This window comes from Bos indicus x Bos taurus, chromosome 23 (genome assembly GCF_003369695.1).
Source record: "Bos indicus x Bos taurus breed Angus x Brahman F1 hybrid chromosome 23, Bos_hybrid_MaternalHap_v2.0, whole genome shotgun sequence".
In the NCBI taxonomy this organism is placed as follows: domain Eukaryota; kingdom Metazoa; phylum Chordata; class Mammalia; order Artiodactyla; family Bovidae; genus Bos; species Bos indicus x Bos taurus.
Window position 1 is genome coordinate 25,193,015 of NC_040098.1, and position 27,123 is coordinate 25,220,137.

The 27,123-nt window shown below is 41.1% G+C and overlaps 1 protein-coding gene across 1 annotated transcript in view; it reads right to left on the minus strand.

Annotated features, from left to right (window-relative positions):
- Positions 1-27,123, minus strand: part of PKHD1 (PKHD1, fibrocystin/polyductin) — a 443,492-nt gene that overhangs the window by 346,656 nt on the left and 69,713 nt on the right. The window contains 3 exon segments of the mRNA XM_027525460.1: positions 10,722-10,872; positions 18,181-18,400; positions 24,755-24,898. Of these exon segments, the coding sequence (XP_027381261.1) occupies positions 10,722-10,872; positions 18,181-18,400; positions 24,755-24,898 (515 nt within the window).

Below are 27,123 nucleotides of genomic sequence, written 5' to 3' on the forward strand. Positions count from 1 at the left end.
ATGGACCAGCTTTCCTCTATAACTTGGCCCCACGCCCTTGCCATTTAATCATCAAGGCAAAGGAAAAGAGAGATCTGGAGAGTCAAGCCCTAGACATAAAAATTTCTACCCACAAGCTAAGCAAGTGAGGTGGCCCATCACCCTTCAAAATGGTGTGAAGCCCTCCTGGGTTCAAAACAGATGAGGACTGGATGGTGGAGGAGGCTACCACGAAGCGAACTGACTGCAGAACTGCAGGACATCCTTAGCGAAAAGGAACAACTCAAAAGAATGAAACTAAAACACTTTCTAATACCACACACAAACATAAACTCAAAATGGATTAAAGATCTAAATCCAGACCAGAAACCATAAAACTCCTAGAGGAAAACATAGGCAAAACACTCTCTGACATAAATCACAACAAGATCCTCTATGACCCACCTCCCAGAGTAATGGGAATAAAAGCAAAAATAAACAAATGGGACCTAATTAAACAAAAGCTTTTGCACAATGAAGGAAACTATAAGCAAGGTGAAAAGACAGCCTTCAGAATGGGAGAAAATAGCAAATGAAGCAACTGACAAAGAATTAATCTCAAAACATACAAGAAGCTCATGCAGCTCAATACCAGAAAAATAAACGACCCAATCAAAAAATGGGCCAAAGAACTAAAGAGACATTTCTCCAAAGAAGACATACAGCTGGCTAATAAACACATGAAAAGATACACAATGTCACTCGTTATCAGAGAAATGCAAATCAAAACCACTATGAGGTACCATCTCACACCAGTCAGAATGACTGCTATCTAAAAGTCTACAAACAATAAATTCTGGAGAGGATGCGGAGAAAAGGGAACCCTCTTACACTGTTGGTGGGAATGCAAACTAGTACAGCCACTATGGAGAACAGTGTGGAGATTCCGTAAAAAACTGGAAATAGAACTGCCATATGACCCAGCAATCCCACTGCTGGGCATACACACCGAGGAAACCAGAATTGAAAGAGACACATGTACCCCAATGTTCATTGAAGCACTGTTCACAATAGCTAGGATATGGAAGCAACCTAGACGTCCATCGGCAGATGAATGGATAAGAAAGTTTTGGTACATATACCCAATGGAATAATACTCAACTATTAAAAAGAATGCATTTGAGTCAGTTCTAAGGTGGATGAAACTGGAGTGAAGTATATACAGTGAAGTAAGTCAGAAAAAAAAAAACACCAATACAGTATATTAAAGCATATATATGGAATTTGGAAACATGGTAATGATGATCCTCAATGTGAGACAGCAAAAGAAACAAAGATATAAAGAACAGACTTTTAGACTCTGTGGGAGAAGGCAACGGTGGAATGAGTTGAGAGAATAGCATTGAAACATGTATATTACCATATGTGAAATAGATGACCAGTCCAAGTTCAATGCATGAAACAGGCATTCAAAGCTGGTGCATTGGGACAACCCAAAGGGATGGAATGGGGAGGGAGGTGGGAAGGGAGTTTGGGACAGTGGGATACATGTAAACCTGTGGCTGATTCATGTCAATGTGTGGCAAAAACCACTAAAGTAATTAGCCTTCAATTAAAATAAATAAATTAATTTTTTAAAAAGAAGAAATATTCTCAAAAAAATATAGAACATCCAAATGATGGAATACTATGCAACCCCTGAAAAACTGTAAAATTATTTAATAATATCAAAATTTTACAAAATATTTAAGATGAAATGTGGATTATAAAAATGTTTTATATTTAAAAATATTCTCATTTAAAAATTTGCCTGGCGACAGTGTTCATGTGTGTCTTTCTGAGTGATAGGATTATAGAAATTTTATGTGATTTTCAGATCAGATCAGATCAGTCGCTCAGTCGTGTCCGACTCTTTGCGACCCCATGAATCACAGCACGCCAGGTCTCCCTGTCCATCACCAACTCCCAGAGTTTACTCAGACTCACGTCCATCGAGTCAATGATGCCATCCAGCCATCTCATCCTCTGTCGTCCCCTTCTCCTCTTTTATATCTCTAATAAAAACAAATTGTTTTGTATGCAGAAAAAAAAAAAAAAGGAAAAACTCTGGAAAATCAGTTAAACACCCATTCATCTTGGGAGGTGACTACCACTTAATTATTAGGCCCTAAGCTTAACAACCAGCTCAACCCTACTTCCAAAAGCATCTCCTGAAAAAGCATACAGCCTGAGGATAAACACTGAATAAAAGAGATGATTTAAAGGGAAGAAAGGAAGACGGGGGAGAAAAAAACGAGAGAGGAGAGGGGGGAAAAAGTGAGGGGGAGTTAGGGGATAGAAGAGAAGAGAGGGGAAAGTAATAGAAGAGAAGAGAGAAAAGAGTGGGGAAAAAAGAAAAGGAAAGGAAATAAGACCAAAAGGAGGGGAAAAGAGAGGAGACAAAAGTGGGAAAGTGCTATGGGGTTTCGGTAACAGAAGAAACAAAATCATTAGGGAATAGAAAGCAGTTTTTCAAATTAGCCTCTAATTAGGTACACACATTATTTTTATAAATGTAAAATCTGTCACATCACTGTTTTGCATCAATTTTCTAGGAGAATGTCCTTAAGCCGAAATTAGGGATTAAATTAAGCAGAGGGGCCTTACTTTTTTTAACAGCAATCCCGGCATTGAAGTGCATTTTAAAATATAAATATTTCTAAAATAAATGGCAGCGATTCAACCAGCTAACATCAGGAGCACATGCAATTTATTTTGTAGTCACTAGAAGAAGGAACACAACCAAGCGACTGAGCACACACACACACACACACACACACACAAGAATGAATAGGGTGAGACACCTGCAGAGATTCTGTCTAGTCAAATCACGTAATATCCTTAAAGATCCCCGCTTGAATCAAAGTGCCTTGAACATAAGAAACCATTTCTTTCAGGTCACCACAGTTGCCTTAAGTAGAACTCCCTGTGCTATTATACAGCATGTTCCCAAGGAAGTCCAAAGGGACATGTGGCTGATTTATTTTGCTGTACAATAGAAAATAACACTACATTGTAAAGCAACTATGCTCCAATGAAAACTAATTTTTTTTTAATGACCTTATACATAAAGTACATTAAAATACCAAAAAAAAAAAGAAAGAAAGAAAAGAAACCATCCCTAGTGCCAATGATATCGAGGTGAGTATGGGCATGAGAAAGGCGCTGGCTGCCCACCCTCAATCTTCATCTGTCCTTTCTCTTCCTACTTGTGATCTGCACCAGCTGCTGTGTTTACTCACCACTCACTTACTCTTTATCCCCACAAAATCTGGTTTTCCTCCCCATCGATACTATCCTGCAGCCTCAAGCATCACTCAGATAAGATCAAATCAGATCAGTCGCTCAGTCGTGTCCGACTCTTTGCGACCCCATGAATCACAGCACGCCAGGCCTCCCTGTCCCTCACCAACTCCCAGAGTTCACTCAGACTCATGTCCATCGAGTCAGTGATGCCATCCAGCCATCTCATCCTCTGTCGTCCCCTTCTCCTCTTGCCCCCAATCCCTCCCAGCATCAGGATCTTTTCCAATGAGTCAACTCTTCGCATGAGGTGGCCAAAGTACTGGAGTTTCAGCTTTAGCATCATTCCTTCCAAAGAAATCCCAGGGCTGATCTCCTTTAGAATGGACTGGTTGGATCTCCTTGTGACTCCCTGAAAGTCACAACTGAGTGACTTTCAAGTTTTTTGGATCTGTGAGACTGTATTTTATCAAATTTGGGAAACATTTGGCCATTATCTCATTAAATATTTTTCTCTCCCTCTCACCTCCACTTCCACTTCCATGCTTCCTACCTACAAAAGCAGCCCTGAGCTCCAGCTTCCGATGACCCCCAGTGTTGCTGTCTCTCTCTGCTTGAGGTTTCTGTGTCTAGAATAGTGTCCCCAGACAGAAAGCTGCTTGCTCTCCTTGTGTGTTTCCCTTCTCTCAAGGATCACAGCCTTGTGTCTATTATCCAAAGCCTGAAATATATTCTAACTAGTTTTACAGTCATGTACAGCAGATGAAAGTGAAGTGGAAGTGAAAGTCTCTCACTTGTGTCCGACTCTTTGCGACTTCATGGACTATACAGTCCATGGAATTCTCCAGGCCAGAATACTGCAGTGGGAGCTATTCCCTTCCCCAGGGGATCTTCCCAACCCAGGGACTGAACCCAGGTCTCCCACATTGCAGGCAGATTCTTTACCGACTGAGCCACCAGGGAAACCCAGCAGGTGGGTAAGTCTAAAACATCACTCTCCTGTGGCCAAAACCAGAAGTCTGTCTGTTCACATTTAAGAGCAATGCACTAAAAATTGAAGTGGACAATTTGTGTAAGTGGGATGTCATGAGGCTTCCAAATGTCCAAATCCATGGGTCTTTAGCTCCAAAAAAAAAGTATCTTCCAATCTTTTTTCTGGAAAGAATAGAATTTGAATTACCAGGATACTGGAGCTGGGGGCAAAAAAAAAAAAAAGAATTTTGTAGGGGGTTGGGAGAGATTGACCTCTCTTTAAGAGTAAACAATGTTCCAACTTGGAAATCTTGTATTCTCCATCCCCTCCTCCTCTGTGCTGGACAGTTCAGGTCAGTTCAGTCGCTCATTTGTGTCCAACTCTTTGCGACCCCATGGACCACAGCACACAAGGCCTCACTGTCCATCACCAACTCCCGGAGTTTACTCAAACTCATGTCCACTGAGTCAGTGATGCCATCCAACCATCTCATCCTCTTTCATCCCCTTCTCCTCCTGCTTTCAATCTTTTCCAGCATCAGGGTCTTTTCAAATGAGTCAGTTCTTCACATCAGGTGGCCAAAGTATTGCAGTTTCAGCTTCAACATCAGTCCTTCCAATGAACACTCAGGACTGATCTCCTTTAGGATGGACTGGTTGGATCTTCTGGCAGTCCAAGGGACTCTCAAGAGTCTTCTCTAACACAACAGTTCAAAAGCATTAATTCTTGGGCGCTCAGCTTTCTTTATAATCCAACTCTCACATCCATACGTGACTACTGGAAAAACCATAGCCTTGACTAGACAGATCTCTGTTGGCAAAGTAAAGTCTCTGCTTTTCAATATGCTGCCTAGATTGGTCATAACTTTCCTTCCAAGGAGTAAGTTTCTTTTAATTTCAGGGCTACAGTCACCATCTTCAGTGATTTTGGAGACCCCCCAAAAATAAAGTCAGCCACTGTTTCCACTGTTTCCCCATCTATTTGCCATGAAGTGATGGAACCGGATGCCATGATCCTAGTTTTCTGAATGTTGAGCTTTAAGCCAACGTTTTCACTCTCCTCTTTCACTTTCATCAAAAGGCTCTTTAGTTCCTCTTCACTTTCTGCCATAAGGGTGGTGTCATCTGCATATCTGAGGTTATTGATATTTCTCCCAGCAATCTTGATTCCAGCTTGTGCTTCATCCAGCCCAGCGTTTCTCATGATGTACTCTGCATATAAGTTAAATAAGCAGGGTGACAATATACAGGCTTGACATACTCCTTTTCCTATTTGGAAACTAATAGGTTCCATCAAGCACCTAATTAATACCTCACTAATTCAGTATGTCCATCAATTATGTCTCTGCTTCCTGGAGGAAGGAGTGGTAAGTAGATGTCTGATTGGGTCTGCCAGCAGTACTGTCCTGGGCTCTAGCTACTCTTTATAGAGATTTCAAACAACCCCTCCAGACTCTTGTCCATTTCCTGATACCTCTGTGTGTGTGTGTGTGTGTGTGTGTGTGTGTGTGCATGCGCGTGTGCACAAGCGCGCTTAGTCACTCAGTCGTGTCTGACTCATTGCCATCCCATGAACTATAGCCTGCTGGGCTCCTCTGTCGATAGGATTCTCCAGGCAAGAATACTGGAATGGGTTGCCATGCCCTCCTCCAGGGAATCTTCCTAACCCAGGGATCAAACCCAAGTCCCCCACGTGGCAGGCAGATTCTTTATCATCTGAGCCACGAGGGAAGCCCAAGAATACTGGAGTGGGTAGCCTATCCCTTCTCCAAGGATCTTCCTGACCCAGGAAATGAACTGGGGTTCCCTGCATTGCAGGCGGATTCTTTACAAGCTAGGGAAGCTAGCTTCCCTTGAGTTACTAGGGAAGCTCCTTCCTGGTACCTAAATTTATCTAAATCCAAAGCTCTTCTAGGGTCCAGTGGGGCAAACTGTCCTGTTTTTTATCTAAATGTCCCTTTGCAGGAACTTCATTTTTATGTTCCTATTCCCCATGAATTCATCCACGTTCCCCATATACTTTCCATCTTGACATGGTGTGCTTGTGTTACAAAAATCTCCCCACTTAATCAAGAAGGGTGCTTATGCCTCTGTTTTTTGTCCTCCTTTTATTATTTATTTTTTGTCCTCCTCCTTGACACAGGAGGTCCCTTCCTCTGTTTGGTTAAGAGTCCATTCTTAACTATATTAAGCATCACAGTCATATTTCTAACCGTTTTTCTCTGGTTTTGCTATTTTAAGGTTCTTCATTCACTAGTTTCTTGTTCCTCATTCCATCTTCTTGGATTCGTTTTACGGCTTGCCAGAGCATGTCATTTTTCAGAGAGTGCACAGGGTGATAAACTTTCTAAATTTTGTATAGCATATATGTCTTTATTTTGTTTCTATTCCAAATAGTGTTGTACAGGGTATAGGATGCTAGGTTTAAAATCACCTGCCAGATAACTTTAACAGCACTGTTTCTGACTTCTTTTTCCACTGATGTGGCAGATCAGATGTTCACAGAAACCTCTTCAAGTTAGCACAACGGAAATTGCTGGGTGAAACATCTGGATGAGTGGAGGAAAAGTAAAGGGATTCCTCGGAGGCAGAAATGAGAAGAACGTGGCTTTCCCCACCCTTTTCTTCCTTCTCTCCCTGAGTCTGTCCTGGAATCTCAGAGTCGCCTTGGGTTGGGCCAAGTTTAAAAAAGAAACTGATAACCCACAAAGGACCACACCCATCTCCTGTCCCCAAGAAAATAATCCCTTTTTGCTTTGTGAATCACTCTTAAGACTTCATCTTGAGAGCCACAGAGCCACCACGGGGACAGAGACAAAGAGAGAGAGGGAAAAGTGAGGGAAAAGGCCCTAGCAGTTCTCCCAAGCAATTCTTTGCTTAGTCACTCTGATACCTGCCCTGCCGGACTCTCAAGTTTAGAATTTCTCTGGGAACTCCACTGAAAAGTATAGTGGACTCTTTTTATCAGTTTTCTCTAAACTGATTTTGTATCATGTTTATTCTGCTCTGATTTCTCTACCCATCCAATGCAACCCACGCTTTATCCTTGAAGAATTCTTCAAAACTGCTGGTTGTTTTATGGCACCTTATTGCGTTTTGCAGCAACATTTTAGATGTTGGGTTTTTTTTTCCTGATATCTTTTCTCTTGTTTTGATGTACCATAGCAATACAATATTTTCTGAAGAAGAGAAAAATGTACCTATGCTAAAATGGAAAGATGACCATGACGCATGCATTCATTTATAAATCCATTTGTCCGTTCAATAAACTTTAAGAGGATTTGCTGTGTATTAGACATCGTTCAAAGCTTTGGGAAACAGAAGCAACAAAACAAAGTGCCTCTTTTCAGGAGCTGATATCCTAGACTGTCAATAGGTTTTTTAAAAATGCAAGTTGAAGAACAATATTAATGACACAATAACACCTGTGTGTGCAAATGGGTATATCTATACCTGTGTGTGTGTGCCTTCTTTCAGATGGAATCTTCAGGGGATGCAATTAGAGAAGGAACATGTGAGAACGTTTCTTTTACCTGTTTTTATCTTAATTTATATTAAAATAAAATATTTTATTTTATTGTCCATTTGTACAATTGATTCAGGCTTAGTTCTAGATACTTTGGACAAACCAGTGAACAAAGCAGACAAACACTCTGCCTCCTTGGAGATCATATTCTAGCAAGAAAAGTCAGACACTAAACAATAAATAAACAGAATGTGTTTATTTTATGTAATAACATATTACCTTACATATGTTAGCAGGTGAGAAGGTCTAGGGGAAAAAAATGGAACAGACAAAGGAAAATTGCCAGTAAGACACACGGAGTAAGCAGCACTGGGTTGTAACTTTAATAGGGTGGGAAGGACAGACTTCATTCAGGAAGTAGCATTTCAGCAAAATATTCAAGTGGAGTGGGAAAAGGGAAAGGAGAAGGATGCTCAACATCACCAATTATTAGAGAAATGTAGATCAAAAGTACAATGAGGTGTCACCTCACGCTGGTTAGAATGGCCATCAAAAAATCTACAAATAATAAACACTGGAGAGGGTAGATAGAAAAGAGAACACTCCTACACTGTTAGTGGGAATGTATTGATAAATTGGTGTAGCCACTATGGATAACAGTATGGAAGTTCTTTAAAAAAACTAGAAATTAAATTGCCACATGATCCAGCAATCCTGCTCCAGATAAATCCAGAAAAAATTAAAACTCTAATTCAAAAAGATATATGCAGCCCAATGTTCATACCAGCACTGTTTATAATAGCCAAGACATGGAAGCAACCTGAATGTCCATCAACAGATGAACAAATAAAAAAAAATGTGGTGTGTATATATATATATATATATATATATATATATATATATATATATACATACACATAATGGAATATTAACCATAAAAAGGAATGAAATAATGCCATTCACAGCAACATGGATGGATCTAGAGATGATCACACTAAGCGAAGTTAGTCAGACAGGAAAGCCAAATATTTTATAATATCACTTACATGTAGAATCTAAAATGATACAATGACCTTATTTATAAAACAGAAACAGACTCATGGACACTGAAAACAAACTGATGGTTACCAAAGAGGGAGGGAGGACGATAAATATTTAAAGATGACAGACATCTAATCCTCAAAAAAAAATTCAAAGTTAGTCTTTGAGATGATAGAAAATTCAAAGAAATCTAAGTGAAATGATCTGGTCAAAGCAGTGAACACTGCAGAGAAATGATCCTATTTCATTTTCTTGCACTGAAACTAGCAAACAGCACGGCCAAGAACAGCCAACACGGGACATTGACTGTGTGTGAGATGCAATTCACAGCAGCTCGCACACTAGAATCCTCACATCAACCCTATCAGGCAGGTACCATTATTATCCCCACTTTACAGACGAGAAAACTGATGCACAGAGGGGCTAAGTTGCCGGAAGTCCCCCAGGGAGCAACGGATGTGTTCCAGCCCCAGCAGTCCAACTCAAAGCCCACTCCTCACTCCTGTGCTACCTGCCTCTTCCTCTCTGTCACCACGTTTGTTCAGATGAGCAGACCAACAACCCAGCTTATTTCCCGAGGCAGAAACAGAGGCCCAGAAAGTATTAAGGATTGCTCAGTGTCCCAGAGTTAGTCTTCAGCCCACAGTTCTCTTTCTACATTTCGAGACTAATTCAGCAGGCTCGCTCACTACCGTAAACCTTTGAGACATCACTGCCAGCCAACTGCTGAGAAGGGGCACTGGCGTGAAGAGGAGGCTGTTATTAGGGGACCATAGTGCTGCAGATGAAGAATTAAAGCTGTTGATGCAATGAAGCATTGAAAGGAAGAGGTGCATTCTGCGGAGGAGGGGGGGCGGCAGGCAGACACAATGAAGGAGGAAGTACCAGCCCGTACAACCACCTGAAGGTTCAGGAAAGGGGCATGAGAAGCCTGGGAAGAGGGAGGTTGGACAGGGAGATCCTGGGGGGCTGGGTGAGGGAGAGATGAGAAGGCAGACAGGGAACAGAAAAATCACGTTACTTATCATAGCATGCATTTTCAGCACCAGCCCAGAAGTTAGAGAAAACCACGCCTCACGAACCCAGGAAGCACAGTTTGGGATTGCAAAGCCTTCATCTGAGCAACATTTACAAGATCTATGACCCTGTGTGGCACTTAATAGGCACTCAGTAAAGGTTTGTCTCAATAAAAGAGACAAAAGAGGAAGATCTGAGGATCGCTTTCATAAAGAGAAAGACACCTAAGGGAGTAGGTGCTCAATAAATATTATTTTTTATCTGTGTACCATGAGCAGCCCGGAGAGTCGTAAAAGATTATCTGATATATTTCCAAAGAGCGCTTCGCCTCTGATTTCAATTTTCAAAAATTCTCTGGGAGGCTGTGGAATTTCTCACTGGGGACTTTTAAGAACACCTTCTTATAAGAGCCCCTTGGAGGGGTGGCTAAGATGATGTAAAACGGATAGATGAAGGAGGGAGGCTGGGCCAGATGACCCTGCAGACCTTTTCCCTCTTTGGTCCTCATTTCCATGTCATCCTCTCAGAAGTGGAAGTTTCCACTCTGTTTGTTTTGTACGGCACACACACGAACGGGACAGGCCAGCAGACACTGTCATCCCACCAAATGAAGATGGCTGAGTGATTTGGAAACCTTCCAGAAGCGCCTGGTTAAATTGTAGGCCATTTATTTCATGGAGAAATAAACCACAGAGAGCTTCTTTCAAACATGCTCATGGAAAGCAGGACAAAATGTTGAGATTATCTGCTCAGAATTTGCTTTAAAAGAGCCCAGGCAGCACTCATTTATTTTTGAGAAAATATATGATTAACCATAGCTAACTATGAATTCAGATGCTATGCATTAGACCAGCTCCTCAAAGTTTGAGAGCATTTAATATTATATATCGCTGCCATTTGGGCTAAATTGTTTTTTTAATGTACACAATATTACAAATTTAATTTCAGCTGTTTGAATCAGTCTGTAAAAAAGATTTGATTATACCTGAGTGTTCTGGCCCCGGCTTTTCCGTATCTCAGTAATCTTGGCGGTAATTGGCTGATTAGGCGTCTCACACTCCATCTTTGCCTCAGTTTCCATGGTAATGGTACAGGAGCTATTATAGATGAGAACTTCATCTCTTTCCACTTTAGGGCTGAAACGAGAGGGGAGGTTAAATGGGGTGTCATCAATCTTAATGAAATGCAATTATTTTTACTCTTATTAATCATTGCAAGCCATTAGCTTGTGGCAACTACAGGCCACCATTTGTCAAATTTTGCAAATTTCTGTAATTTTGTTTCCATTCTTTTATTGTTTATTTGTTTTCCCTTTATCTGCGCACCCTGCAATGAAAATGCACATGGTAAATATCTTTCACTGAGGCCTTTCTCTTTTCCAGATCTATCAGGAACATTTAGCAAAAGCTTCTCCAAGCCCAACCGAATAAGCAATACACAGACAATACTTCCAGTTCCAAAAATGGAAGCAAATGTTGGGGAAAAAAATTTCTTTTTTTCTTTACCCCTTCTCTCTTCCTGTTCTTACACTCTGTGTGGGGAGTGAATTGCTAAATGCCCCCAGGGCAGATGGAGAAATTGGAAAACCCACACAACTGGCTAACTGGTCCCTAATTCCAACTGTGAAAAAATGAGCTCATTTAGGCTTTCAATTCCCTCTCCCCAGCTGATGGCAATGAGTCTCTGTTGCTAGCAGTGGAACATTAACTTAGTAAATTAATTAAACTTACTTAACAGCCCAGACTAAGGAGATTCGATATATGTGCCAGTTATACTACCAGCCACTTGCTTTAAAAGTCCTCTTGCTTTAAGGAGAGAAACCAGAGTGGATTCAAAATGAAAAACAGCAGTGTAGCATTACAGAAAGTCTAAAAATATGTGGTCCAGAGGAAACGAGACCATGGAGTTTGCAGGGTATGGCCCCCAACAGGTGTGATATTTGCTCGAGAATAATCCTGGCTTTAGGCATTGTTGCAACTAGCTCCTAGATGATTAGTTATAATAATGCATGATGTTTTACATTTTTTAACAATTTCATATGTATGATCTCATTTCAGCCAGTAAAGTAGGTAGAGGCATAAGAAAAGTGTAACCCAAAGAGACCTGAGGATTTGCATAAAGTCAAACATGAAAAGTATGTCAGCTCCAAGATGAGGCTCCAGGGCTCCCAACTCCTAGAGCAGTACCCCTAAGTTTTGAGATGGAGCATCACAGCCAAGATGGCTGATCCCATGGGAAGACCAGAATTGGTGATGAAGAGGGCAAAAGGTCACTGAGAAACTATCATGTTGAACCATATTTTTTTCAAATCAATGTCAAAAATGGTTTCCCCCACACTTTGTTAGAAGTAATGAGCAGGATAACTATTACACCTGCTTAATCTCCTCGTCTTCAGGCTAGAATATTCTCAGCTCCATATCCATCCAAGACGTGACTCCCATACCCACTATCTTCTGGACCTACCGTACAGTGTCAATATTTTAACATCATGCACCCCAGTTTGGCTGACCTTTGAGGCTGTGGTCTCCCATTACCTAGGCTCTCCTCACCATGGCACTTAATACTGTATTCATTTTGTAGCCCCCCAAGCTTAAACTGGAGAAGGAAATGGCAACCCACTCCAGTACTCTTGCCTGGAGAATTCCATGGACAGAGGAGTCTGGCGGGCTATAGTCCAGGGGGTCGCAGTCAGACACAACTAAGTGACTAACTTTCACTTTCAAGCTTAAATTAAGATGACAGTGAACTTGAAGTCTCAGAGCCACGACAATTTTCTGAGGAGTATTAGCATGCAGAGTTGAGGCTGGGAAGCTGACCAACTAGATTCAAATCCCTAAACAGATATCTACCATCCATCTGACATTGTGAAAACATGACTCTCTAAGCTTTGGTTTATAAAGCATGTTTATAAAATGAAATTACTGATCATAAAAAATGTGTTTTCAAGAGGTATTGGGGCATAAACCAACACAATATTGTAAAGCAATTACCTTCCAATTAAGTTGAATATATTTAAATAAAATAAGGTATTGGGGGATGGAGCAAAATGAAGCCAACAAACGGATCTGTACAGAATCTGGCACTTGGAAGTGGCTGATAAAGTCAGCCATTGTTAGTTTTGAGTGGTAGGGACGTTGGTGGTATTATTGTTGAAATGCCAATGTGGGAATTTACATTCATTGTAAATTGTTCTAGGTCATCTCACTGATGTGGACCCAATGTTCAGATACATTTGGAATCTGAGCCTGTAACGTAGCTACTGAGCCATCATCCAGTGGGTAGACAGAGCCACACCATTTGCTCCTGGAGTGTTGGCTGCACTCAAAGCTTCAGTAAAGAAAAGAAAACCAACTTAACTTCTAAATTAAAATATGATGTAATGTTTAGATACCTATGGAAATATGAGGAAGTAGAATGCAAAATTCACCTTCCAAGTGAAACACCTGACTTCAAAGCAACTCTATGTTTATGCCAGGGCACTTCGGGCTTTGCAGCAAGACCCTTTCTTTTGCTACTAGAGGTGGGAGTAGAGGAGTGGGTAGAATAGTTTAACAGAATAGTAGTTTCGCCACTGCCATCGTAAATCTCTTCTAACGTCACCAGAGAGGAAACGAATTTGGTTTCCCACCCCATCCTATTCCTTGTGAATCGGTTCCCAGATTGTTACTTCTATTTCTGAAGTAATCACAAACCATCTGATTAATAATTCATTCTGGAATTTTGTCAGGGATAATACAAGCCTAGCTTTCTACATTTCCAGAATTCCCCTTGTTTTGCTTTTTAGGCAAGAGAAAGAATATTTGCTGTCACCTCTGCCTGTTCTGTGCCCTGCTCTCACATTCATTTCCCCCTGTGGATCTTCACTCGTATGAGCAGGGTTTTTGCACTCAGTATAGGATGATCTCGGATACCAAGGGAGAAGCAACCAACTTCCTTTACAACCTTTGTTGGTCATGCGCTTCTACCTCCTAATGAGCCTTCGTCTACCCTTTCTAGTTTCTTCAAAAGCAAATGTCAGAGTAAAAAAGGGGTAAGTTGCCCTGCCCTCCTTCCACCTGCCTGTAGCAATGCCCTCCAGTTCCCAGTGGATTGCTCCATTTCACAATGGAACAATTGTGAAATGTTCCATTGTGACTCCACTAGTGACTCCAGAAGCATGATATGTATCACTTGCCATCAGAAGGTCACTCCGGCTGACAGAGTCCTAGACCAACTAAACAAAGCCTGTTCCTTCAGCAAGTCCTCCAATAGCTGGTCCCCCAGCAGAAGGTCCTGCTGGTATCTGTCAATGTTGTAGCAAGGATTGCTATGGCTTTCCAGACCATTCCAGGAGGAGATAGCTTGCTCCCCACAGTCTCAGACACATGTCAGAAGAAGCAGATGTCATGTTGGGGCCACTGATCTTCCTGGGAAAGACCAGTGATCGTGGTGTGGACGGGCCCACCTCCTCCCCACCTCTGTGAAGTCGGGCATAGGCCTGCCCACCATAGCACCCCTGACTCTGCCTCCCATCGTCCTGGGTCTCCAGGCTGCTTCCTATTCTGTGTGCCTGCATGTGCTTCCCAATAAAGGAATAAAGTGAAAAATATCATGTTCTTCTTGCTCTAAAAGAGTTAAAACCCCTTTCTGCTCCTTAGCCTTTTTCACAACTTTTAGCTCATTATTTCTTTTCTCTTTTCCTTTCTGATTATCTGACTAGAATACTTTTCATTAAAAAGCCATCATCAAGATGAGCAGAGACACCAGGATATCAACAATAGACTAACATTTGCAAAATTTCAAAGTTTCTTAATAATTACTATGCCATGTTTTCTTCCACAATCATCCTATGAATTAAGGAATGCAACTGGCTAGATTTAAATATAGACATATGCATATGTAGAGAAATACACAGCTAGATTATATAGTGGGCATGCATATACACATGCACACAAATATTTATTCTGACAGAATGTGGAAAGAATATTTGGTCCACATGGTGGTAGAGAGTTCTAGAGCCTAAGTTTCCTGAGTCCTGACCTATTTCTCTTTCAGTTGGTCTGATCAGACCCAAAGGTAAGCAGGTAATCTCCTTGTACTCGCTCTCTAGGGGAGGCAATAAAAACACAGGCTGTCATTCTGTCTCCCTCACTTAGCCTGAAATTGCTTCTTCTGTCTCATCTCCTGGACCCACACAGCCCAGCCAAGCCTCTTGCTGCTGATGCTGACAACATAGCATCATGCTAAGTTAGTCAGAAGCCTTGGGTTCTAGCCCCAATACCACCAAGGCTTGACAGTGTGATTTTAGAAAGATACTTAGTCTGTTCTTAGAATATAATCCAAACTCCTTACTATGGCCTTCAAGGTCTTCCTGCCTCCCCGAGCTCATCTTTAGCCACTTTATTTTCTTCCTACACTATTCCTGCCCTTCTGACCTCTAACAGTTCATGAAACTTGATGAGTCATTTGTACTTGCTGCACCCACTATCTGACTCTCCATAATGACACTTGTCTTTAGCTCAGCTTAACAGACACCTTTTCTGAAAAGTCTCCTCTGAGCCAAGCCAGGGATCCCAACCCTGAGCATATATCTGGAAAAAAACTATAATTCTAAAAGATACACATTCCCCAGTGTTCACTGAAGCACTATTTACAATAGCCAAGACATGGAAGCAAACTCAGTATCCATCAACAAATGAGTGGATAAAGAAGATGTGGTACATACATACAATGGGATGTTACTTAGCCATAAAAAATAATGAAATAATGCCATTTTCAACAACTTAGATGGACCTAGAAATTATCATACTAAATGAGGTAAGCCAAAAGACAAATATCATAATCATATTTCTTATATGTGGAATCTAAAAAAAAAAATGATATGAATGAACTTACTGACAAAACAGAAATAGACCTACAGACATAGAAAAAGAACTTACTGTTACTAAAGGGGAAAGAGGGGTAGAGAGAGAGAAATCAGGAGTTTAGGATTAACATATAAACACAACTATATACAAAATAGATGACCAACAAGGACCTCCTGTATAGCACAGGGAACTTTACTCAATATCTTAAAATAATCTAAAAGAGAAAAGAATCTGAAAAGAATATATTACATATATATATATATATATATATATGAATCACTTTGCTGTATACCTGAAAGTAACACAGTATTGTGAGTCAAATATACAATTTGATTACAAATTTTCAGTTGTAAAAATAATTTTTTTAAATAGCTTTTACTGTTTTCTATCACTCTATAGCCCTTAGCACAACACATGACCAGCTTGTTTATTGCCTAGCCCCCTCCTGACCCTTACAAGTAGGCACTTTGCATCCTATTCATCATTGAATCACCAGCTTCTGATAACTAGAGCATAGTAAACATTTGATAAATACTGGATAGATGGATGGGTAGATGGACAAATCAGGCATATTGTTGCTGCAGATATGAATATCTGCCTTTGCCAAATGACATCAAATTTATAGTGGTAGTGGCTGGCTGAGGAGTAAACCATTTGATGAAATGGATCCCTTGTAAAGATCCTGGAAAACAGTTCCATGGGTTCACAATCTTAAGAGGAACAAGGTAAGCCATTTAGCACATGATTTTCCTAACTCCCCTTGTATAATTTATAATGTGTTTTCTGATTAAGAAATTAGTACATAGTCACTGAAAAAATTACATAAAAACTCAATGATGAAAGCAAATATGATCAGTCCTCCAGCCGCATAGGGCTAGGCACCCTCAGTGTTTTGGAATACTTCCTTCTAGTCTTTTCCCAAATACTTGTCATATATGCCTACAGACGCAGGTACTATAAACACTTTCAGGATTACATTGATGCAATATTTTATAACCTGCACATTTCACTCCTTAATATATTGTAAGCATTTCTCTGTCTGGTTAAATATTATCCATCATGATTTTTCAAGGTTTCTTAGTATAAACACTTACTTCATTTCAGCTTTTTTGTTGTTGTTTTTATACCTAAAACTTCAAAGACTATAGTTTTTCATAAATATTACATATTTCTAACTGCTTTCTTAAAATCTTGAAAGTGAAATTGCTGAATTAGAATATGAAGAATTATAAGGTTATTAGTGTATATTGCAAATGATATTCATAGATAAGGACATAGTTTTTAGTAGGGTCTGAGGCTCAGTGGTAAAGAACCTGCCTGCAAGTGTAGGAGACACGGGTTTGACCCCTGGGTCGGGAAGATCCCCTGGATAAGAAAATGGCAACCCATTGCAGTACTCTTGCCTGGGAATCCCTTGGACAGAGGAGCTGAAGGACTATAGTCCATGGGATTTCAAAGAGTCGGACACAACTGAGTGAATGAGCACAGGGCTCAGCTGCCCTCAGCCACCTCCTAGAGAGAAGAGCATAGAAGAACTCCAAAGAATAGCTTAGGGACCGAAATAAAGTTATCGAATTCTGGGGAGCCAGGACCAGCTGACATACACTTGGTCCCCAGCATCAGCATGCTGAGATCCAGTCTTCCCTGAGCACCAGCTGCAGCCCCATTTCTGATGAGCCCTAAGCAAGCTTTTCCCCTCTAGTCCAGATAACAACCTTAAGGAGGCCCTTTCTTCCTCTCACTAAATCCAAACTCCTGGTGGCAAATTCACTCTAAACACGGACTGTCCCAGGACATCAGAAAGTCCAACTGCTGTGAAAAAGGCTGGTTCTTGTTTTTCCTCTGGGTAGTCGGTCTTAGTTTTATTTTTTAATGAGGAAATAGGCCTTCATTGAATAATTGGATGTAACCACTCTTGATAAGAAATAAAGAAGGACACTGGGCCACATTCAGCACTAAAATATCATACTTCATAAAACAGGAGCTGCTTGTGAAAATGAAGTCCATGTAGAGCAACCGACATGGCCACACTTTTTTAAAAATTTGTTTAGAAAAGGTGATTTTTACCCAGAAAGTTGTGGTATTTGTTTTTTAAGTTCAAAAAAAAAACAAATCCTTATAAGCTTATAACTTCTAAATCCAAAATCTACAGTCCTGCCTGTACACCCCCACTTCTTTTGAATAAACATTGTACAATCTGCTGGATTTCTCTACGACTTTTTCTCATACTTGTGAATCTGTTTGGAAAGAAAAGAAAAAGGAGAGGGGAAAAGAGCCTTCTGTTTTTCATAATGTCTAATCTTTTTCCCCATTGGCATTCACCAGATGTTGCTTCGGATCGGAAGATAAATATTAAAATCTAAGCAAGAACAAAGCGGGCTGTTTACTGGGCAGATTTTTCAGATGTTCTCTTGAACACTTGAAAAGACAGGAGACGCTTTGATATGCAGGCTGGCTGGAATCCACAATGGAACAGTCCCTCCGACAACAGCATTGGCCCCAGGGCCATGTCCACCCAACATGGAGTTCCTGATGATTCCATCAATCCACTGGCCACGCATTTGTGTGCCAAGTCAGGGAGGGAGAGGACTGAGTTACCTGATGAAGAGGCCTGAGAACGATGGAAGGATAGACTCTGTCCAATGATCTCGTGCCAAGAGGCATCGGGAACTTTCTTCACAGATGTAGAAGTAAGGCCACGATTCCGGCAGGCTCTCTGTCCCCACAGTGATGATCAAATCACAGTGCACATAGCTGCAGCTGGCGGTCTCGCAGTCCTCCTCCTCAGGCCTCAGGTCACACAGGGAAGCTAAGGACACTGCAGGAAACAGTCACCGCTGGTTTAGGTGATAACCACAGAGAGAACTGAAGGCCTCACATTGTTTCATCAACCAAGCCCATGTGCTGTACTTTGACCAACAGGAAAATAAACTTCCTCGTTTACTCTTCTTAAAAATCAGAAAAACAAACATCATACATTAATGCATCAGTGGAATCTTGAAAAATGATACAGGTGAACCTATTAGCAGGGCAGGAATAGAGACACAGATGTAGAAAATGGACATAATGGACATGTGGACATCAGGGTAGGGGAGGGGAGGGTGGGTAGAACTGAGCAATTAGGATTGCCATATATACACTACCATGTGTAAAACAGACAGCTAGTGGGAACCTGTTGTATAACACAGGGAGCTCAGTTCTGTGCTCTGTGATTACCTAGATAGATGGGATGGGAAGGAGGCGCGGTGGGACGGAGGTTCAAGAGGGAAGGGATATATATACACATATAGCTGATTCCCAGGTGGCACTAGCGGTAAAGAACCTACCTGCCAGTGCAGGAGACATAAGAGACTTAGGTTCGATCCCTGGGTAAAGAAGATCCCCTGGAGTAGGAAACAGCAACCCACTCCAGCATTCTTGCCTGGAAAATCCCACGGATAGAGGAGCCTGGTGGGCTATGTCCAGAGAGTCGCAAAAAGTCAGACATGACTAAAGCGACTTAACACGCCTAGCCGATCTATGTTATTATACAGCAGAAACTCACACAGCGTGGTAAAGCAAGTACGTGCTGTGCTGTGCTTAGTCGCTCAGTCGTGTCTGATTTGTGACCCCATGGACTGTAGCCCACTGGGCTCCTCTATCCATGTGGATTCCCCATGCAAGAATACTGGAGTGGGTTGCCATGCCCTCCTCCAGGGGATCTTCCCTACCCAGGATCGAACCCAGGTCTCCCACATTGCAGGTGGATTCTTTACCATCTGAGCCACCAGGGAAGCCCGTGAATACTGGAGTGGGTAGCCTCTCTCTTCTCCAGGGAATCTTCCCGACCCAGAAATTGAAGTGGAGTCTCCTGCGTTACAGGCAGATTTTTTAACCAGCTGAGCTACCAGGGAAGCCCAAAGCAACTATACCCCCAAAAATAAATAACACATGTCGGTGTATGAAAAAAAACACCACAATATTGTAATTATCCTCTAATAAAATACATTAATTTTTAAATGTATTAGATATACATAATATATACAGAAGGATATAAATCATGTTTTTGTAAAATATAAATCATCCAAGTAAAAAAAACTCATGTGAATGTACCACAGGATCAGCCAACATAAAGTCTAACACCGGCACGATGCTCGCCAATCGACGCGCTCCTGGCCAAGTCTACCACTCTCCTCCTCATTCTCGGAAACAGCCACTAGACAGAAGGTGGCTGCCTTTTACCTCCTTTTGAACTTTAGAAAGTTATACATGGCATAATATTCTTAGACCTGCTTTCTTCACTCCACATTATGTTTCCAAGATTTAGCCATATTATCACACATAACTGCTGTTCCAATGTTTTCATTGCTCTTCAACACTGCTTTGAGTGAAAGTACTACAATATATTTGCCTACTCTGTCACCAATGGACTTTGGGGAATTTCCCAGCTTTTGCCACTACAAATATGTGATGCATTTTCTCTAGAGGATATGTCTCTAAGAAAATTGTTTGTGCCATTTTACTTTCCTATCTTTATGGGTTCCCAGTAATGCACATAATTGCCAGCACTTGAGATTATCAGACTTAATTTTGGTCAGTCCAGTGAGTATACAAAAGCATTTCATTGTGACCTTAATTTGCATTTTCATCATTATTTTTTAGGTTGAACAGCTTTTTGTATATTTAGTAATAACTCCTATTTTCTCTTCTATGAACTTCCCGTGTAGGTCACTCGCCTCTTTGTTCTACTGGAATGCTTATCTTTTCCTTATTGATTTGTGCCATTTTATATTCTGAGTGCTAATCCTAAAGAAGTTACATGCTTATTAACACCTTCGCCAGGTTTGTGGCTAGACTTCTCATTATCTTTATGGGATCTCTTGATTAACTGAAGTTCTTGATTTTCATACAGGGAGTTCGATTAACATTTCGTAAAGAAGAAAAGCAATGATTTGAAGCTCTCTGACCCTGAGACCATTTCTTCCCACGTCACGAGACCCAATGTAAAAAGCATCACCAAGGCAGACTGGCAATAACCTTTAACAGGAGGATGAACAAGTCTGCCATTTCCTACTTTCTTTGGAGTAGGAAATGACAAGCCACTCCAGTGTTCTTGCCTGGAGAATCCTATGGACAGAGGAGCCTGGCAGGCTAGAGCCCACGGATTGCAAAGAGCTGGACATGACCAAGCAACTAAGCACGAACACATCTCTACGTGAGATGGTTTGGGAGCACCTCTGCCTGAAAACCTTAATCAAATAGAAAGAAAAAAGCAAATTTTCTCTAGTCTTCTACCTCAGGAGCTAGCCTGTTCACGCAGGTACAGAACATGTGTTATCAAGGACTATGAGTTTGAAGCTAAGACACCTGCCCATATCACATGACTGCATGCAGCAAGGTATGAGGCAAGTACACAAGAGGGTTTGCCTTTACTCATTCACACAAAAATAGTTACTCTTTTTGCTGGTACATTCTGAAGCACCTGACACATTGTAGGTTCTGTGACTGTGTTTCCAAAGAATTATAGCAGTTAAAACGTCTGGAAAGTAAGACTCTCACATGGACAGAGGAAATATGAGAACTTTCCAGTTAGTAAGCCCTAGGGCAAATAAAAACAGGCTTAACACCTATAAAGTAATGAACTCATTACGGGTGATTAGGTGGATGCAAATTGACAAGGTGGATTATGATAAATGCCCAGAGCTGGGGATCGGAATCCAGGAATTTTACTCAATTTTACTCAAGGTTCTGCCACGAAATAGCTGTGCAACCTTAATCACTTTAGGTTTTCGCACCTCACAGAAAAAATCAGTTTCCATGAAGAAGTCATATTGTATAAGTCAAGATATAAATGCAGGAAACCAAAAGATCAAATATCTTGCTGATTTTAAACAGAGTGTTAAACTGACAAGGTGCTATAACAACCTATCATATGCAAAAGTAAAAGTCTCCTTTCATTAGAAGTATAATTTGAGGAAAAAGTGAAGATGTGTGTGTGTGTGCTGTCTCTTCAGTCATGTCCAACTCTTTGCACCCCTATGGACTGTAACCCGCCAGGCTCCTCTGACCATGAGATTCTCCACTCAAGAATTCTGGAGTGGGTTGCCATGCCCTCTGCCAGGGGATCTTCCCGATCCAGGGATCGAACACAGGTCTCTTGCCATCTCCTGCATCACGGGCAGATTCTTTACTGCTGAGCCACTGGAGAAGCCCCAAAGTAAAGATGAAAGACCCCAAAGCAGCAAAAGGACTTTTTTAAAAGCTTCATCTTTAAAAAAAAAATTTATTGAGGTATAGTTGACTTACAGTACTATATTAGTTTCAAGGATACAGCATAGTGATTCCATATTTCTACAGAGTCTCAGAAGAGAAATGCCAAAATGTTTACTGATACAGCAGTCCCCAAGGTTGTGCGTTTCTAACAGACTCCCAGGTGCTGCTACTGTTGCTGCTCCAGTAATAATAATTTTTTTCAATAATCCATCCATAATAATATAATCCTCAATAATAAAATCGTTGAGAAGCATTATGTTAAAAGAACCGAAATTATTCAGCTTTCCCAAGGGCTTTCCAACTGATTAAGGTGAAAAAAATAGAGTGGGGAGCATTAGGTAAAAGGGCAGATTTCTCTGGAAAGAGTAACTGTGGAACCACTTGAGGGGGTTACTGCTGTGAAAGTGCCCACTAAAAAAATCTTTTAAAGTATAACAGATTCTTAACTAACTTGATTCTGTACAGTCCTTTCTTAAGGAAGGGTAATTATTAGTAGTTTTTAAGAATTTCTGAGATACATCCCTCTGACAGTTTGATGTCCATTATAGACCTACTTCTTGGGAGAAAAAATACATAATCATAGTCATAAAATATTTTATTCAATTTCAGAGATTCATAGAATCTCCAACTTCCATCTTGGATCTTACATTAAAAAACCAATGGAGTAGGATTTCACAAGTTCCTCCCCATCTTTAGACATCTTTTAAAAGACTTATTTTTTAATGAAAAAGGAAAAGTCAAATTATCCATTTCTCTGGAATAAATGAGCAGCCCTTGCACAATCAACGAGTGTTTGCTGACACCTAGTGGTAAGCGTAAGAGTCACAGCTTCTCACTCGTTTTCCTCAAAATATCAAGAAATTTTGAAGTCTTTTTATAAATTTAACCAAATCTCATTAAATGTAATTATTTTATTCTTCTCCTATGAGTTATGAAACTCCCAATATAAAACACAAATTCTCTAACCCTGACTTCATGGTTTTTAAGTTTGTACTTCTGGTTGTCTTGAAACAATAGCAAGGGGTTGACTGATTTAAACAGTGTATATGTGAAAGCCACACCTTCCCTCAGAAAAAAAAAAAAAAACAACTGTAGCAGCATTTATAAAATATTAGGACCTAGAAATGGTTGATTCTATGCTTCCCTGGTGACTGGGAGGGTAAAGAATGCTCCAGCAATGTAGGAGACCCAGGTTTGATCCCTGGTTCAGGAAGATCCCCTGGAGAAGGGAGTGGCTATCCACTCCAGTATTCTTGTCTGGTGAATACCATAGACAGAGGAGACTAGCAGGCTACAGTCCAGGGGTCACAATGAGTGGAACACGTCTGAGCAACTAACAGTTTATGTTTCCACCATTTCCCAATTCCCTTATTTATTCTTTCATCAAACATTGATTTTGCATGTCCCCTAAGCCAGGACAGTTCTTTGCATAGGAGTGAGAGCAGAGAAACAGATGTATTAACTTAAATTTTCTACCATATCCTAAATATCCTACTGCAGAGTCTTAAGTAGAATAATACTCTCTTCTATAATGTTCTGCTTATACACATGATGATAATAAGACCCTCAGATTCTGGTATTTTAAACAAGGGTTATTTCTCCTCCCCCAACTTTTCCCCCTCCTCTCCTTCCTCCTTCTGGTCTAAGACAATCCAGTGTAAACTGCCATCACAATAGTATTATACATCATGGAATTTTTGTCCAAGTTCAGATGAAGCAATGCTTTTATCACTATAAGTCTTTTACCCACAGTCAAGTTGCAAACACATAAATTAGGAATGTAACTTCAAGCATTACACAGAAAACATGAGGGTAAATGGTTTTTAAGTGCACAGGTACAAGATGTATGACTATGCAAATAAGATAATCAGGTGGTTTAGCTGACCCTGTAGTGATTAATGGCAATTTCATCCCTGAAACATTCTTTTTCTGAAGCTCAGTGGGCAGTTAGTATGCGTTGTGAGCTTCATGGGAAAATCAAGCCTTGCACTTTGCATTCTAACCCCCTCACCCCACAAAGACATAGCTTCCCATGCCATATTTTACAAAACTTAAAGGGCTTCCCAGGTGGTTCAGGGGTAAAGAATCTGCCTGCCAATGCAGGAAATGCAGGTTCAATCCCGGGAAGATCACCGGAAGAAGGAAACAGCAGCCCATCCTAGTATTCTTTCCTGGAATATCCCACAGACAGAGGAGGCTGGCGGGCTACAGTCCACAGGGTCGCAAAGAATTGGACATGACTTAGCGACTAGAGAGCAACAAACTACAACAAAGTTTAAAGCAATGAGAGATCATGGTTATTTTACTGAGTTACGGCTCAGATAATTACCTGGACTTTACAGAATAAAAGGATAATGTCAACATTGACCCTTTTGCCTATAATAAGATTCAGGACCTGAGCACACTAATGTGCAAGACATTTCCAGCCGGATGATGTAATCCCTTCGCTAGTACTTCCAGTAGGCAGACATTTCCAGCAGCCCCACCTCAGGAGACCAAGAGACTATTTTCTCCCTGATGCTATGCTTCCATTGAAACTAGTATTCACAACTCAGAATCACTTTCCCCGTCATCACAGAACTGCTGTCAAAAATATGTGATAAATTTTTTGCTGTTATTAATACGACAAAAAAAGCTATTATGAGTCATCTTAATAGGCGGTCTTCAGTGCTAACTATCACTTTACATGGGGATCAGAGAAAACTTTTTCCATAGGAACAAACAGAAAAATTGAGTCAATATTGGTGATGGACAGGGAGGCCTGGAGTGCTGTGATTCATGGGGTCGCAAAGAGTCGGACCCAACTGAGCGACTGAACTGAACTGAACTGAGAGCATGAATTACCAAAAAGATGCAGTTAACCAAAGTATGCTAATTTCACACCTACTCTTTATAAAACAAATCTGGTGTTTTTACTGACCATCGAGGGGCAGAACCAAGCAGCTGAAGGCAGACACCGTCGCATTAGCCAAGACTTGGCAGGGAGCACCACACACAGCAGCTGAGATGTTCCCGGGAGAAAATCCTGCTCCAAACACATGCACGAGCCTCCCGCCTAGGCGGCCTTTAAAGACAAAATGAGGAGTTTACCATCACAGAGGCAAATCTTTTTTTTTTTTTTCTCAAAATTCAAACCTATGCTTTCTTGCTGCCCACCCTTCTTTCCATGCCTAATGGAGTCCACACAATTGGCCTGAGATCCCTAATTTTTTCAGTTTCCTCTCACTAAGATCTGAGCTCTGAAGCCCTTTCTGTCAAACCCGTCATACTCAACAACCTATGAAAAGTGTCATATGATTCTTATGTATGAAAATAATGCTTGTTTATAGTTTATAAACTTTTTATACAGGAGAGTACAAAATGAAAGTAAAACTTCCCTTACCTACTCATCTCACTCCCCAGAAAAAGACATATCTAGTTTCTTGTGAAGCCTTTAGGATTTTCTAAAGCATATAGACTATTTTACTACAAACTGATCATTCTATACATAGCATTCTACGACTTGTTTTTTTAATTAGAAATGCAGCATAAACATCTTTCCAAGTCTCTCTCTCTATATATATATAGAGAGAGAGATCCAGCTCTTCATTTTAATAGACACTTAGAATTCCATTATATGATTATGCCCTAATTTACTGAGCAATTTTCCTGTTGATTGCTGAAAGTAAAAGTGAAAGTCACTCAGTCCTGTCTGACTCTTTGTGACCCGATGGACTATACAGTCCATGGAATTCTCCAGTCCAGAATACTGGAGTGAGTAGCCTTCCCCTTCTCCAGGGGATCTTCCCAACCCAGAGATTGAACCCAGGCCTCCCACATTGCAGGAGGATTCTTTACTAGCTGAGCCCCCAGGGAAGCCCAAGAATACTGAAGTGGGTGGCCTATCCCTTCTCCAGGGGATCTTCACAACCCAGGAATCGAACCTGGGTCTCCTGCATTGCAGGCAGATTCTTTACCAACTGAGCTATCAGGAATAGTTCCATAATTTCTCCCCTTTTGCTGCAATTAAAAGTGCTGCAATGGACTATACACTTATATGAATAAAAATGATGCAAACACTTAGACGTGGAATTACTAGGTCAACAGAAAAGGAAATTTTTAGTTTGGAAAGATATGGCCATATTTCTCTCCAAAATAATGTTGCCCTGGTTTACACTTCTACCGGCCATGTAGGAAGTATGCCTATCCAATGGGTAAAGTCAAGACAATATGTTTTGCTTCAGTATGAGAACCAATAAAGGAAAATGCTGGTTGAAATCTCTAGGCCATGCTGAGATTCCAGCTTCTCCCACCTTCATGTCAAGTCTAGGTGGTACTTACACAGCCACCTGACCAAGTTTTTGCCTGGGTACATTCTTACCCCTGCCCTCTTGCCTAAAAATCATGGATTCTTAGAGAGTTGAAAGGGGAACTAGGGAGGAAAAACCAGCCCCAACCTTTTATCAAATAAGAATGCTGAGGCTTAAAAAAGTTACCCAGCTAACATAGTAACAGACTTAGAAACAAGCCCCAATCCCTATAGTATCTCACCCAGCTGAGGACAGACACATTTGTTCCAAAAAATGGATTGGTGCTTCTTCCGTCTAAGACCCTACTCCATGACTTCTAAACTTTCTGCATTACAATCACATTTGAACTATCTTAAGTGTGTTCTTTGGAAGGAATTATGCTAAAGCTGAAACTCCAGTATTTGGCCACCTCATGCAAAGAGTTGACTCATTGGAAAAGACTCTGATGCTGGGAAGGATTGGGGGCAGGAGGAGAAGGGGACGACAGAAGGATGAGATGGCTGGATGGCATCACCGACTCGATGGACGTGAGTTTGGGTGAGCTCTGGGAGTTGGTGATGGACAGGGAGGCCTGGCGTGCTGCAATTCATGGGGTCGCAAAGAGTCAGACATGACTGAGCAACTGAACTGAACTGAACTGAAGTGTGTTTATGTGCTAAGTCACTTCAGTTGTGTATGACTCTTTAAAACCCCATGGACTGTAACCCACCAGGCTCCTCTGTCCATAGGGTTCTCCAGACAAAAATACTGGAATGGGTTGCCATGCCTCCTCCAGGGGATCTTCCCCACCCAGGGATGGAACCCACATCTCTTATGTCTCCTGCATTGGCAGGTGGGGTCTTCACCACTAGCGCCACCTAGGAAGCCCCATCTTAAATGCAGGAAGACATTAAGGGAACAGAAACCCAAACCTTCCGTGTAAGAAAAGGCAAAGCACACTGCAGTATAACTCAAAGGAGAGAAAGTTCAACCAATGCAGCTGTACTGCACAATTGGCCTG